Genomic DNA, 16,749 nt, shown 5'->3' with positions numbered 1-16,749 from the left:
GAGTAGCTGTGTGCTGTGTACATGCTCACTAACAATGGAAAAGGTTGCAGCGTGGTTGAGGCCAAAGCACAGTCACAGGGTTCTGCGCTGTTCCGACCAGATAACAGGAACATGCTGCGAAACAGTGAACAGCAGGAGGAAGGGGCATGATGCGGTAATCACATCATGACCAAGGCAATTGCTATCTGCAATGGACAGCTGGGTTATAACCAGCGGCCGGTCCGGAGTCGACAAACTGACCCCAGTAACAACAGAGGGGTCAATCAGGGAATGGGAAGAACCCACATTCACAACTATAACTGAAGCTGTAACACGTGCTAGAATGCGCTTTATTCTTAGTAACTGCAAGATGTAACTGAGCCAATAAAGTTTGCCTGGATACTACCACCGGACTCGAGTCTCGTCAACTGCTAAGAATATAAGAGACCCTTCAAGGGAGTTCCAAGATTTTGACCCTGTGATGAAGGAACGGCAATATATTTCCAAGTCAGGATGGTATGTAACTTGGAGGGCCTTCTAAGTGGTAGAGGTTGTGGGTTTGGGAGGTACTGTCGAAAAGGCCTTGGCGAGTTGCTGCAGTGAATCTTGTCAATGGTACACACTGCAGCACGGTGCACCAGTGGAGGAGGGAGTGAATGTTTATGGTGATGGATGGGGTGCCAATCAAGCTGGCTGCATTGTCCTGGATGATGGTGATCTTCTTGAGTGTGTTGAAGCTGCACTCGTCCAGGCAAATGGAGAGCATACCATCACACTCCTGACTTGTGCCTTGTAGATGGTGGAAAGACTTTGGGGAGTCAGACACACTCGCCGCAGAATACCCAGCCTCTGACCTGCTCTTATAGCCACAGTATTTATGTGGCTGGTGCAGTTAAGTATCTGGTCAACGGTGACTTCAGCTACAGTCTGGTTCCTGGCTAGTTTCACACCTCCATCAGTGCACACCTCCTCCAATCCGCTATCTTCAAATAGCTTCTGGACTTCACTCGTCCGCCACACCTGGACAACAGTTTGTTGATGCTCCATGCCGACTGCACCCTACCAAGGTCAACTTTATCCCACCATGGAACCTCTGACTTCAACTCTGGACTCTCTCCTACTGTCCCCTCTCTATTCCTTGTTTATTACTGGTATATATGTAACCTAATAACTGCGATGTAACCAGGCTTATGTAGCTCGAGTTTTCCCTGTGACAATTCACATGCACGGTTTGGCTGCCACTCTCGGGTGGCTGCCATTCTGGACCCAAGCCCATCACTTATTTCCACTTTTTTTCTCTCCTTTTCAACTTCTTTTCTCTTTACCCCTCCTAGACCTTTCTCTCCTGTTGTCATGCCTCTTTTCATTTCTCCCCACTTAGGTCCTCTGCCCTCTCAAATCCCTACCCCAACCCTTCAACACTTGACCTTCCTACTCTCCTGCCACCGTCTCGGGCTTGACTCCCTCATAGATAAGCCTACAGCTTCCCTTGGTGCTTTTCTTGGCATCCTCCAAAGGGCCCATTGAGATCCTAGTCACTGCCTCCTTACAAGCAGCAACCCCAACGGCCCCATCCTACTCTCTCGTTGACCTTCCCGCACAGCGTTTCTGCTGGGGGAAATCTTGCCAACCTCCTCCCCGTTCAACTCACCATTCCCAGTGCTGACTCACTTTCAATTATCGCTCTCCACCCACATCCCCCTTCCCTCTCTCAATCCTACTTCCTTCTGTGTCTACCCCTGGAAAAAAAACTCACAATTCACATACAACTGCACTTTCAAAATCCCATCTATCTAGCCTTTGGCTCTCCGTTCACCACCACATTTCTGCAGCTACTGATCTGCTCGACCACACGCTCACCTCTACCTTTAAGAACATAAGAAATAGGAGCAGGAGGAGGTCATTCCGAACTTTGAGCCTGCTCCACTATTCAATAAGAACAAGGTCGATCTTCGACCACAAGTCCACCTTCATGCACTATTCCTTATTATCTAAAAATCTATTGATCTCTGTCTTGAATATACTCAATGACTGAGCATCCACAGCCCTCTGGAGGAGAGAATACCAAAGATTCAACCCTTTGAGTGAAGAAATTTCTCCTCATCTCAGTCCTAAATGGCCGACCCCTTATCCTGAGACTATGATGCCTACTTCTCGGCTCCTCAGCCAGGGGAAACATCCTCCCTGCATCTACTCTGTCAAGCCTATTAAGAATTTTCAATGTTTCAATGAGATCACATCTCATTCTTCTAAACTCTAGAGAACATAGGCCAAGTCTACTCAATCTCTCTTCATAGTACAATGTCCCCACCCAAGGAACCAGTCTAGCAAACCTACATTGCACTCACTCTAAGGCAAGTATATCTTTCCTTGGGTAAGGAGACCAAAACTGTACACAGTACTCCTGGTGTGTCCTCGCCAAAGTCTTATATAATTGTAGTAAGACTTCTTTACTCTTGTACTCTTTAAAACAAAAAGGCTAATATACCATTTGCTTTCCTAATTGCGTGCTGTACCTGCATGTTAACTTTCTGGGATTCATGTACAAGGACACCCAGCTCCCTATGAGTACCAACATTTTCCATCCTAGTACCCATTAAAACCATTGCTCTCTCTCACCCTGGCCATTCCCCTGGTACGGCCCTCATCTCCGCTCCCTTAAGTCTAAGGGACGCAGACTTGGATGGATATGGTTTCGCCATTCACTGCCAGATCTGGCTGGACCACATAAAGCACTATTGGGTCCTGCACTCGTCTGCCAAAATTGCTCACTGCCAGGATCTTCCTGGAATGCAAAAGTAACCCCTGGCTTATTTTCTCTGCTGCAAACACCCTTCTTAAACCCTTCTCCCCTGGCTCCTCCACCTCCAACAAGTGCGAGGAGCTCATGGACTTCATTGCTAAAATTAACAGCTTCCCTCTGTTCCTCTAGTCCACTGGGCCAAACTTCTTCGAAGGTGACCCCCTGCCCCAACCCTGAACTCACATATTTTTCTAGTTTCTCTCCTATCTCCCCTCATGCCGTCTCCAAGCTCATATTGTCCATGAGACACACCTCCTGCACCCTCGGCCATATTCCTACTAAACTGCTGACCACCCAACTTCCCTTCCTGGCTCCCATGTTAGCTGATACTGTTAACGGTTCTCTCTTTTCAGGTACTGTCTCCCTCTCCCTCAAATCTGCCGTTATAACCCTTCTCCTCAAAAAAAACAATCCTTGACCGCCCCCCCCCCCCTCGCTGTCCTTGCAAACTACCGCCCCATCTCCAATCTCCCTTTCCCCTCCAAAATCCTTGAATGTGCTGTCGCCTCCCAAATCTGTGCCTGTCTTTCCCGGAACTCCATATTTAAATCCTGCTGGTTCTGACAAAGGGTTATCAACCTGAAAAGTTAACTGTTTCTCTCCACAGATGCTGCCCGACCTGCTGAGATTTCTAGCATTTTCTGTTTTTATTTCATGTTTCCAGCATCCGCAGTATTTTGCTTTTGTTTGAATCCCGCCAATCAGGTTTCTGCCCCTGCCACAGTACCGAAACGGCTCTTCTCAAAGTCACAAACTACATTCTATGTAACGTGCGATAGAGGTAAACTATCCCTCCTCATCCTTCACAGCCTGTCTGCAGCCTTTGACATGGTTGACCACACCACCCCTCTAACACCTCTCCACCATCATCCAGCCAGGTGGGACTGCACTTGCCTGGTTCCATTCTTATCTATCCACTATTAGCCAGAGAATCTCCTACAATGGTTTCTTTTCCAGCCCCTGCACTGTTATCTCTGGTGTCCCCCAAGGAGCTATACTTAACCCCCTCCTAGTTCTCATCTACATGTTGCCTCTCGGCGACATCATCCGGAAACACAGCGACAGTTTCTACATGGCTGATGACACCCAGCTCTACCTCATCACCACTTCTCTCAACCCCTCCACTGTCTCTAAATTGTCAAGACTGCTTGTCTAACATCAGTACTGAATGAGAAATTTCCTCTAACTAAATAGTGGGAAATCTTTGATCCCCACCACAAACTCTGTTCCCTAGCCACTGACTCCATCCCTCTCCCTGGCAAAGGCTGAACCAAATTGTTCGCAATCTTGGTGTCATATTTAACTCGAAGATGAGCTTCCAACCACATATTAGCCATTAATAAATCTGCCTATTTCCACCGCCGTAACATTGTCCGTCTCCGTCCTTGCCTCAGCTCATCTGTTACCTCTAGACTTGACTATTCCAACGCACTCCTGGCTGGCCTCCCAAATTCTTCCCTACCTAAACTTGAGGTCATCCAAAACTCTGGTGTCTGTAACCTAACTCGCACCAACTATGTTTCTATAGTTAAGGGGAATGGCGAGAAAGCAGGAAAGGGGTACTGAAGAAATGATCAGCCATGATCTTATTGAATGACGGTGCAGGCGCGAAGGGCCGAATGGCCTACTCCTGCACCTATTTTTCTATGTTTCTAAGTCCCCTTCACCCATCACCCCCAGTGCTTGCTAACCTACATTGGCTCCCGGTCCCAGTTAAGCAACTCCTCGATTTTAAAACTCTCATCCATATTTTTGCATCCCTCCATGGCCTTGCTCCTCCCTATCTCTGCAATCTCCTCCAGCCCAATAACCAACGTTCCTGCCGCATTTATCCGCAAGGTCCTGGCACAGGCCACTCACCAGCTTTTACACTGTAGATACCGCGCATGCGCAAAAATGTGAATGGGCCTCGCATTGGGGGAGGCAGGCCGCGCAGGAGACAATGCAGCTTACAGGGGACATTACCTACAACCCTTCGAGATATCTGCGATCCTCTAATTCTGGCCTCTTGAGCATCCCCAATTGTAATTGCTCCACCATTGGTGGCCGTGCCTTCAGTTGCCTAGGCCCTAAACTCGAATTCCTTCCCCAAACCCCTCAGCCTTTCTGCCTCTCTTTCCTCCTTTAAGATGCTCCTTAAAACCTATCTCCATCTGCCTTATGTGGCACGGTGTCAAATTTTGCTTGAGAACACTCCTGTGAAGTGCCTTGTGGTGTTTTACTTTAAAAGGTACTATATAAATACAAGCTGTTTTTGTAGTACAGATCTGTGCAGCGCACCTTAGAAAGGATATATTGGCCTTGAGAGGAGTGCAGTACAGATTCACCAGATTATCAGGGCTCCAAGGGTTAGATTCTGAGGAGAGATTACATAAACTAGGCTGGTATTTCGAGAATATAGCCGGTTATGGTGTGATTTGATTAAAATCTTTAGGACTTTGAAAGAAATAGATTTAGCAGATGGAGAGAAATGTTTTCTTCTGGTGGGGGAGTCTCGGAAAAGGGGACATAATCTTAAAATCAGAGCCAGGCCATTCAAGAAAAAAGTAAAGAAACACTTCTTCACACAGAGCGGCAGAAGTGTGGAATTCTATCCCATAAAATCAGTAGATGCTATCAATTAATAATTTTAAATCAGAGATCGATAGATGTTTGCTGGACAAGGGTACAAAGGGATATAGAACCATGGCAGGTGGATGGGATTAAGATACAGATCAGCCATGATCTCACTGAATGGCGGAACAGGCTAAAGCGGCGGAGTTGTCTACTCCTGTTTCTAATCATAGAATAATACAGAACGAAAAGAGGCCATTTGGTTCATCGTGCCTGGGCCAGCTCTTTGAAAGCACTATCCAATTAGTCCCACTCACCTGTCCTTTCCCATAGCCTTGTACATTTTTTCTCCAAATATTTATCCAATTCCTTTTTATTATTCCATAAAGTTAATATGGAATCTTCTGCCAGCACCCTTTCGTGCAGTGTATTCCAGATCATAACAACTTGCTGCATAAAAAAGTCTCCTCACTTCTAGTTCTTTTGGCAATTACCTTAAATCTGTGCCTCTGGAAACAGTTTCTCCTTATTTAATCGATCAAAACCCTTCTTGATTTTGAACACCTCCCCTTAACCTTCTCTGCTCTAAGGAAAACAACCTCAGCTTCTCTAGTCTTTCCACATAACTGAAGACTCGAATCCCTGGTACCATTCCAGTAAATCTCCTCTGCACTTTCCCTTCGGCCTTGACAATGAATTACTTTTGAAATGGAGCCGCTGTTCTTATAGGCAAATATCGCAGCCAATCTGCACGCAGCAAGGTCCCATAAATAGCAAATTAATCAATGATTGGTTGATCTATTTTTGTATGTGTTGGATCACCAATAATAGCAGAATCAGAGCATGGATGAAGCACTGAAAAATGAAAGAGATCACTAAGGAATCAAGACATTGGGATGTGCATCTTCATTCACTGTGTTTTGCAATCGGTGGGGAGCTTATTATGGAACTGTGCAATTATTGTCTTTTATGTCAACATTCCTGGTAATCTCCCCAGTCATGTATTCTATGATGATAAATCACTCATTTTAGAGAAAAGAGCCCTTGCCTGTTCAGTCTTTCCTGCTAAGTAGATCTTCTCAGTTCTGGTATCATTCTTGTGAATGCTACCAGGATGGCAAGATTGCCATAGAGGTACAGGAGCACTTGTTGAGTGGAGAGAGGAATAAAAGGAGCAAGAGATGGAGGAGGTAAGCTTGAAGAGAAGAGTGGCGGGAAAGATGGGAGTGAAACTAGAGAGTGACAGCGGATGTGGGTGGAGTGAAATATATTTAAAGGGTGTATCATCTTCATGAGAACCTCGAAGCAAAAATGAACTAATTTACAATATAATAATTGAAATGCATGATCATATGAACTACAGGTTGCACCTTTGTGACAAAAATGATGAATGGCTCCCAGATTCTCCTCCTTCCTGATGAAAATATTCAGCGAAACACATTTGTATGAAAACAGCGGTATTTTAAATTACATCAACGTCCGCTCAATACCATCAACCTCAGTTAGACCCATTTGCACCATGGTGCTCTAGAATGTGCTTAATGTTGGCATTAACAGCAACACTACCACCTCAAATAGAAACATAGACATAGAAAATAGGTGCAGGAGTAGGCCATTCGGCCCTTCGAGCCTGCACCGCCATTCAATATAATCATGGCTGATCATGCAACTTCAGTACCCCATTCCTGCTTTCTCTCCATACCCCTTGATCCCTTTAGCCATAAGGGTCACATCTAACTCCCTTTTGAATATATCTAATGAACTGGCCTCAGCAACTGTCTGCGGTAGAGAATTCCACAGGTTCACAATTCTCTGAGAAGAAGTTTCTCCTCATTTCAGTCCTAAATGGCTTACCCCTTATCCTTAGACTGCGACCCCTAGTTCTGGACTTCCCCAACATCGGGAACATTCTTCCTGCATCCAATCTGTCCAATCTCGTCAGAATTTTATATGTTTCCATGAGATCCCCTCTCATTCTTCTAAATTCTAGTGAACATAAGCCTAGTCGATCCAGTCTTTCTTCATAGGTCAGTCCTGCCATCCTGGGAATCAGTCTGGTGAACCTTCACTGCACTTCCTCAATAGCAAGAATATCCTTCCTCAGATTAGGAGACCAAAACTGTACACAATATTCAAGGTGTGGCCTCACCAAGGCCCTGTATAACTGCAGCAAGATCTCCCTGCTCCTATACTCAAATCCTCTCGCTATGAAGGCCAACATGCCATTTGACTTCTTCACCGCCTGCTGTATCTGCATGCCAACTTTCAATGACTGATGTACCATGACACCCAGGTCTCGTTGCACCTCCCTTTTCCTAATGTCACATTCAGATAATATTCTGCCTTCCTGTTTTTGCCACCAAAGTGGATAACCACACATTTATCTACATTATACTGCATCTGCCATGCATTTGCCCACTCACCTAACCTGTCCAAGTCACCCTGCAGCCTCTTAGCATCCTCCTCATAGCTCACTGCCACCCAGCTTAGTGTCATGTGCAAACTTGGAGAGATTACATTCAATTCCTTTGTCTAAATCATTAATGTATATTGTAAATAGCTGGGGTCTCAGCACTGAACCTTGCAGTACCCCACTAGTCACTGCCTGCCATTCTGAAAAGGACCCGTTTATTCCTACTCTTTGCTTCCTGTCTGCCAACCAGTTCTCTATCCATGTCAATACATTATCTCTAATACCATGTGCTCTAATTTTGCACACCAATCTTTTGTGTGGGACCTTGTCAAAAGCCTTTTGAAAGTCCAAATACACCACATCCACTGGTTCTCCCTTGTCCACTCTACTAGTTACTCTATTCTCAAAAACTTCTAGAAGATTTCTCAAGCATGATTTCCCCTTCATAAATACATGCTGACTTGGACCGATCCTGTCACTGCTTTCCAAATGCGCTATTACATCTTTAGTAATTGATTCCAACATTTTCCCCACTACCGATGTCAGGCTAACCGGTCTATAATTCCCTGTTTTCTCTCCCTCCTTTTTTAAAAAGTGGTGTTACATTAGCTACCCTCCAATCCATGGGAACTGATCCAAAGTCTATAGAATGTTGGAAAATGACCACTAATGCATCCACTATTTCTAGGGCCACTTCCTTAAGTATTCTAGAATGCAGACTATCAGACCCTGGGGATCTATTGGCCTTCAATCCCATCAATTTCCCTAACACAATTTCCTGACTAATAAGGATTTCCTTCAGTTCCTCCTTTTCGCTAGACCCTCGGTCCCCCAGTATTTCCGGAAGATTATTTGTGTCTTCCTTAGTGAAGACAGAACCAAAGTATTTGTTCAACTGGTCTGCCATTTTGTTCCCCATTATAAATTCACCTGATTCTGACTGCAAGGGACCTACATTAGTCTTCACTAATCTTTTTCTCTTCACATATCTATAGAAGCTTTTTCAGTCAATTTTTATGTTCCCTGCAAGCTTACTCATACTCTATTTTCTCCCTCCTAATTAAACTCTTTGTCCTCCTCTGCTGAATTCTACATTTCTCCCAGTCCTCAGGTTTGCTGCTTTTTCTGGCCAATTTATATGCCTCTTCCTTGGATTTAACACTAGCCCTAATTTCCGTTATTAGCCACAGTTGAGCCACCTTCCCAGTTTTATTTTTACTCCAGACAGGAATGTACAATTGTTGAAGTTCATCCATGTAATCTTTAAATGTCTGCCTTTGCCTATCCACCATCAACCCTTTAAGTATCATTCGCCAGTCTACCCTAGCCAATTCACGGCTCATATCATCAAAGTTACCTTTCTTTAAGTTCAGGACCCTGGTCTCTGAATTAACTGTATCACTCTCCACCTTAATGAAGAATTCTACCATATTATGGTCACTCTTCCCCAAGGGGCCGCGCACAAGATTGCTAATTAATCTTCTCTCATTACACAACACCCAGTCTAGGATGGCCAGCTCTCTAGTTGGCTCTTTGACATATTGGTCTGGAAAACCGTCCCTTATACACTCCAGGAAATCCTCCTCCAGTATTGCTACCAGTTTGGTTAGCCCAATCTATATGTAGATTAAAGTCACCTGTTGTACCTTTATTGCACGCATCCCTAATTTCCTGTTTGATGCTATCCCCAACCTCACTACTACTTTTGGTGGTCTGTATACAACTCCCACTAGTGTTTTCTGCCCTTTGGTGTTCCGCAGCTCTACCCATACAGATTCCACATCATCCAAGATAATGTCCTTCCTTAATCTTCTCTTTAACCAGCAACGCTACCCCACCTCCTTTTCCTTTGTCTATCCTTCCTGAATACCCCTGGATGTTGAGTTCCCAGCCTTGGTCACCCTGGAGCCATGTCTGCGTAATCCCAATTACACCATATCCGTTAACAGCTATAAAATCAAATTAACATTGTTTCCAACATATTAAAAGGGGACGTTTTCTCAATGAAATATAGCTCATTTCTGTGCTACAGCAGCAAAAAATACATTGTACCTGAATTGCATGACCTTTAACATCAAAATAAATTGTCATGTTGCCTTTGAGTATTTCCAAGATAGCTTCCTTCAAGGTTGGGACTTTCTCATCTGGAAAATCTTTGCTGCATAGAACAAAATGCAAATAATATTAGAACTGGAAGGTTTAACAAATACACACTCAAATGATTAAGTTCAATTGCTGAATTTAACTTTTATTTTTGTAAAATCAGAATCAAAAATAAGTTACACTGCTTAGCAGTTGAGTTATAGATAAAGAACAGCATTAATAACATTTACAATGTGTTTTGAACATTATTACTAGAAGCTACAATAGTATAAACAAACAATTAAAATGTAAAAGAAAATGAAAAAAGTTGAATTTTTTTTATGAATCTTGTTAAGTATGTTTTTAAATGACTTCAAAAAAAAAAATAATTAGAAAATAAAAATTCTGCAGTTACTCTCAGACCTAACACCTGGGCTATTTCTACAGTACTTTATTATAAATCATACAGATGAGCAGTATATATGAATATAATTATTATTATGTGAGAGAGAAAAATGAGGAGAGAAACAGATAGACAAAAGAAAGACTTATATCTATATAAAACCCTTCACGACCATCGGACGTCTCAAAGCGCTTTACAGCCAATGAAGTACTTTTGGAGTGTAGTCACTGTTGTAATGTGGGAAACGCGGCAGCCAATTTGCATACAGCAAACTCCCACAAATAGCAATGTGATAATGATCAGATAATCTGTTTTTGTCATGTTGATTGAGGGATAAATATTGGCCAGGACACCGAGGATAACTCCCCTGCTCTTCTTCAAAATAGTGCCATGGGATCTTTGACGTCCACCTGAGAGCAGACGAAGCCTCGATCTAACATCTCATCCGAAAGACGGCACCTCCGACAGTGCAGCACGGCACTGGAGTGTCAGCCTAGATTTATGTGCTCAAGTCCCACAACCTTCTGACTCAGAGGCGAGTGTGCTACCCACTGAGCCTCAGCTGAATAGGCCTAGGCATCAGTAAAAAAGTAATTTCCTTTTTTTCTAGCTTCATAATCCACTTGATTCAATATCAACAAAAAGAATTCTATATGTTTAGTCAAGGAACGCAAAACTTTTACCACACATGCCAAAAGGGTCCTACAAAGAATGTGAAAGGGAATTTTTGGGTGCATTTATAATGCAGCTATTAGGTTCAGACAGTAGTTCTTTGTGCGTTCGCGCCTACATGACCATTACATTTTAAATGTATTGAGAGCTCGGCTGCAGCATGTGTACGCTCAACACAATTAAATAGGTTTTAGGTAGGTTTGCAAAGTGGCCAAAGGATCCCACAGGTCTCCTGGGTACTTGTTAAGCCAGATTTACACTGCACTAAATGATGCTCCATGCGATGTCAAACCTTATTGTGGCTTTCTCACACTGCCCTGGTCTGGAAATAGGTTAGAACCCAACTCTGGAGCTATATTGGAGTGTTAGTGTCACTGCAAGGCAGAAACTGCTTTGATTGCAATCTAATCATATCCTTATCCACATTGGAGATCAGATTGTGACCAAATGAGTCCCAGAGAACACATTCACAAACCACACACTTCAATGTAGCGCCTCAAAAGTGTTCCATACAATAGTTTTGAATTGTAATGCAATTCGAATACAAACAATGCATTATCAGGCTGCAGAAAGAGCAATAATAGGTGCAGGTTTTCAAACCTAACGCTTCCCTAAAGTGCTGCAACTCATCTGAAGTAATGATAGTACCTTGAAAGAATGCAGTCTGGGAATCTTTGGGCAGCAAACTTAAAATGGTATTTTTGTCACTATAAGCAGTGTGGGGTACATTCTGATTACATACTGCAGTCTGTGCTTGGCTGCTGGGTTAAGTTTCCGGACCTCTTCGAAAGTTAAGTGATCAAGAGAACCGATACCATCAGTTGTGCGGTCCACAGTGCGATCGTGCATCAGAATAGGGACGTCATCTGAAGTGAACTCGATATCCAGCTCCACACCAGTAGCATTATTTTCAGCAGCCTAGACGAGGAGCGAGAACAGGATGTCTCAAAATATTCGTTAGCTTATATGTGCAGCATTGTGGCCAAACAGAAAGCCTCGTCGTTATGTTGGCACTGTATATACTGTAAATTTAACCTAGACTATCATGCAAACGCTAAATAACTTGAATCAATCTCTTGCTAGAGTAGAGGATTTACTATAACTGATTATAATAGACGACATTATAGCATCTTCCACTGCAAGCATTTGAAATGGAACTGCAGAAAGGAGTCATTTATCAAAATCATTTCATTTTAATTGAACTCTTGTCCTTAATGTTCCTTAAATTTGAATTGCAGCATATTAGAAATGAAACCAAAAAACCCCCACCAAAAACCCAATTTTATTAACCAGATTTTAAATGACTGAAGAGTATTGTACTCCATCTGCCCTTTGTACTATCCCTTCTTCCCATCTGTTTTCATACTTCACAGTCTATGTTAGCCTCCCAGTCAGTATTTACAAATGGAGTATTTAAGCAAAATTAGTTGCAACTTACCTATAACCATTAACTATATGACCTATTAATAGGTCACATATTTACTATTAATCCTATACAAAAGAAAAAATGGAAATCTGAACCAAAATACAGTATATATAGTAATAAAATCAATGTACAATGTGGCTGCTCCATCCTATTATCAGTTGCAGTATTTGAGATTTGGAGTTCCTAAATTTTTCTCTGCAATTTTTGCCTACTCTTTCCAGATTCTCTCAATTGGATACTGTTGTATAGCTAGTGGTTATTGACAATATTACTTCCACCTGTATAACATCGCCCGCTTCCACCCCTACCTCACTCCTATCGCAGCCCATCTGCCACTGAAACCCTCAGCCATGTTCTTGTCACCTCCAGAATCAAATATTCCAATGCTCTCCTGGCCGGCCTCCTTTTCTCACCCTCCGTCATCTTAAGCTTATCCAAAACACTGCTGTCCATATTTCGATCAGCTACCAAATCCTGCACCGCTACATTGGCTCCCAGTCGCCCAATGCCTCAAATTTAAAATTCTCACCCTCCCCATCTCTAACTCCTCTGGCCTCTCGTGCAATTCCCCCTCCCTTTGTCCCATCATTGCTGGCTGTGCCTTCACAAGCTCTGGAATTCCATTCCTGAACCCTGCTTCTGCTCAATTTCCCTCCCTCTTTAAAAGACCCTCCTTAAAATCCATCTCTATGACCAAGCTTTTTGTCACCTTTACTTTGGCTCAGCGTTTATTTTTTGTTTAAAAAAAAAATTAAGGGCACTGCATAAATACAAGTTGATATCGCTTTTGAGCATCAGCAAACTATGAGTAACAGCAAGCTACATATTGTTAAAACTCTCCCACGCCCAAGCCTGTCCTCGCCCAATAACCACACAAACGTGTTTGCTGTATAGTGATTAGGAGCTCAGGCTGACTTTCCCTTCAGTGTCACAGGTCATTGTGGAAAATTCTACCTCTACTGCTGCTCCAGATAAGATCAGCTAAATCAGCACAGAGGTTGATCCTGAGCTTTATGACTGAACTTTATGAAAATCTGCTCCACAGACAGGACCCCACATTCAGCGGGAGAGCCTGATCAGAACATCATGGGTGGATTTTCCTCCCATTAGTGTCAAATGGATGAAAAATTGCAAGTAAAGCACTGATGATTTTCCAAGCCTGGAATTTCCTCCCTAAACCTTTTCGCCTTTCTCTCCCTTCAAGATGCTCCTTAAAAATCTACCTCCTTGACCAAGCTTTTGATTACCACACATACCAAAACTTGTCCAAATGTTGCCTTCTTTGCCTCGGTATCATTTATGTCTGATACTGCTCCCATGAAGTGCCTTGGAATGTTTTACTACATTAAAAGGCACTATATAAATGCACATTGTTGTTGCATGCAAATGCCTGCTGATGGCAAGAGGAATTCAGAAAGTTCTGCCCATCGAATTTACCTTTGATAAAAATATAATACTTTTATTTTTGTAACCTGTTTGTCAACTCTGCTCTAAGCCAGCAGGAAATCGATTTGTTTCTTTTCTTTCCTCTTCATTTGTGGAAGCAACTGTGGGGTATCTTTCCACACTAGAACTGGTGGGATAATAAACTCATGGGGTATTGGTGCATCTCACTAAACTTTAATGAGTTTTACTGAAATAAGAAAGCACTAAATTTTGAAGTCAGAATAATCAAAATCATGTTTCAAATTATCTTGAAACATTTTAGGGGTTGAAATTTCTTACTTTATAGATAAAACATTTTTTTTTTTTTAATTGGTCTACATAGGGTGTTGTTTTCTGCATTCTTGCCTCAATACTGTAACAATAGTCAGCTTGAGCCAAGTAGTGACAAATGCTGCAAGCTGGGATCTTCTATATCTTATTAACAAATGAAAGAAAGACAAGGGAGATGGCAGCAGCTCAAGAGACAAAGAGATTAGGTTCGGAAATGGGAATGTCGAGTTGGGTAAATCTCCTGACAAAATTAAAATAGTTCGCGACTCCCAAATTCCAATGGTAAAGGACTCCGAGTAGAAAAGAAGGACTTCCATTTATATAGCATCTTTCACAACCTCAGCACATCCTAAAGCACATTAAAGCCAATTAAGTAAATTTAAGTGCAGTCACTGTTGTAATGTAGGAAACGCAGAAACCAATTGGCACACAGCAAGCTCCCACAAACAGCAATGTGATAATGACCAGATAATCCTTTTTAGTGGGTTAAACTCCAGAACACTGCAACAACAACTTGCATTTATATAGCACCTTTAACGTAGCAAAACGTCCCAAGGCGCTTCACAGGAATATTAAGACAAAAAAATTGACACCAAGCCACATAAGGAGCTTGGTCAAAGAGGTAGGTTTTCAGGGGTGCCTTAAAAAGGAGGAAGTAGACGTGGAGAGGTTTAGCACTCCCTCAGTACTGTACTGGAAGTATCAGCCTAGATTGTTGTGCTCCAGTCTCTGGGGTGAGTTTTGAACCCACAACCTTGTGACTCAGAGGGGAGTGTGCTACCAACTGAGCCACAGCTGACAGCAGAGCCACAGGTGACAACACTAATTCCTGCATTCTAAAATCTATCTTAGCATTTATAGTCAGACATCTCACAGACAGGAAATGTCTCCAGTTTTGGCTGAGTCGTCATCTTTCAAGTTTCAGCCATGGCTCAGCTGGTAGCATCAGAGACTTGAGCACAAAAATCTAGGCTGACACATCGGTGCAGTACTAAGGGAGGAGTGATTCATTGTTGGAAGTGCCGTCTTTCGGATGAGATGTTAAACCAGGGCCCCGAGTTAGACATAAAAGATCCTGTGGCATTATTTTGAAGGATGAGTAGGGGAGTTTCCCTGGTGTCCTGGCCAATATTTAACCCTTAATCAACATCACTAAAACAGATTATCTAGTCATTATCATTGTGGGAGCTTGCTGTGCACAAATTGGCTGCCAGGTTTCCTACATTACAACAGTGACTATATTTCAGAAAGTACTTCACTGGCTGTAAAGCATTTTGTGATGTCCCGGTGGCCATGAAAGGCGCTTTATCAATTAAAGTCTTTTTGCATCTATTAAATGGATAAATCAATGTGCATTCTTAACTCCCACTTGTCAACACCATCTGCCACAATGACCAAAAAGCAGCTGCTTTCCATCATACAGTCTCATCCAGGACAAGACAGCCCGCTTGATTGGCACCCCATCCACCAGCAAAAACATTCACTCCCTCCACCACAAGTGCACCGGATGTTCTGTAGCAACTCACCAAGGCTTCTTCAGCAGCACCTGCCAAACTTACGACCTCTACCACCTAGAAGGACAAGGGCAGCAGGCATATGGGAACACCATCACCTGCAAGTTCCCCTCCAAGTTACACACCATCCTGACTTGGAAATATATCACTGTTGCTTCATCTTCACTGGGTCAAAATCTTGGAACTTGCTTCTTACCAGCACAATGGGAGTACCTGCACCAGAAGGACTGCAGCAGTTCAAGGCGGCGGCTCACCACTACCTTCTCAAGGACATTTAGAGATGGGCAATACATGCCACATCCCAGGAACGAATTTTAAAGAAAGACTTCTCCCTGCATGGGATTTCTCACACAGGGAGAGGTCCCACAACCGCACTGTCCCAAAGCAGCTAAATTCCAATTAGATTATGGAGTCAGGCACATTAAATCCCAAGATCATCTTTAGAAATATAGTCAAGTGATATTATTAAGTAAAATAATACTAGTTAGCGGATTATATTTCATTGATGTCACGTTGCATGTAACATACAAGCTCCAAGATTATTTTTGTCCTGCATGGGAGAAAGTGGAGACAGGGCAGTTTGAGGAGGGGAACCAACCTTTCTGATGGCAGCCAGTGTGTTCTCCGGAGCATCATATCCCCCTCCTCGATGGGCAATCACTGAAAGGCGTCCATTGGGGCGCAGGACCTGGCGGGCGACGTCCAGTGGAACGGGCTGGTACCTGAACACTTGTAAAGCCACGCAGAACACCATGACGACGGCCGGGAAATAGAGGGGCTGGCAGACGCTCGCCACGATCACCACGATGAAGACGACGATCAGACAGAAGCCGGCGACCACCGTGCTGTCCATGGCCAGGCGCGGCACCACTCGGCCACCAGCTGCCGCAGTGAGCCCGATCGAAGCCGCAGCCCGTTGGAGTGGCGTAGGGGGGAGGGGCGGCGCCGCCTTCCCGCCGCACGTAGCGCGAGCGTCAGTCCGTGCAATAAAGGCTGGACAGCTCCCACAATGCAAAAGGAAATGTCTGGGTCCAAGGAGCTCTTCAACTGCCATGGCTTGTCCAAATGCCCAACTCTGGGGCTTGGCTAATTTTCCCACCACGTGCTGTCACCTTGGGCCAACTGCAAGTAGAAAGAAAAGAAAGGCTTGCATTTCTGCCAAAGCACTTTGCAGCCAGTGAAGTACTT

The 16,749-nt window shown here is 43.6% G+C and overlaps 1 protein-coding gene across 2 annotated transcripts in view; it reads right to left on the bottom strand.

The window, feature by feature from the left end:
* The window catches only part of gde1 (glycerophosphodiester phosphodiesterase 1), a 38,685-nt gene extending 22,198 nt beyond the window's left edge, over positions 1-16,487 (bottom strand). For both annotated transcript variants that reach the window (XM_070900922.1, XM_070900921.1), the window contains exons 1-3: positions 16,160-16,487; positions 11,648-11,823; positions 9,801-9,906 (exon numbers count right to left, since the gene is read on the bottom strand). In XM_070900922.1, the coding sequence (XP_070757023.1) occupies positions 9,801-9,906; positions 11,648-11,823; positions 16,160-16,414 (537 nt within the window). In that variant the 5' untranslated portion in view covers positions 16,415-16,487. The remainder of the gene's footprint in view (positions 1-9,800; positions 9,907-11,647; positions 11,824-16,159) is intronic.
* Between the last annotated feature and the right edge of the window lie 262 nt (positions 16,488-16,749).

The sequence above is a fragment of the Pristiophorus japonicus genome, chromosome 15 (genome assembly GCF_044704955.1).
Source record: "Pristiophorus japonicus isolate sPriJap1 chromosome 15, sPriJap1.hap1, whole genome shotgun sequence".
Classification (NCBI taxonomy): Eukaryota; Metazoa; Chordata; class Chondrichthyes; family Pristiophoridae; genus Pristiophorus; species Pristiophorus japonicus.
This window is presented reverse-complemented; position numbering and strand designations above follow the sequence as displayed.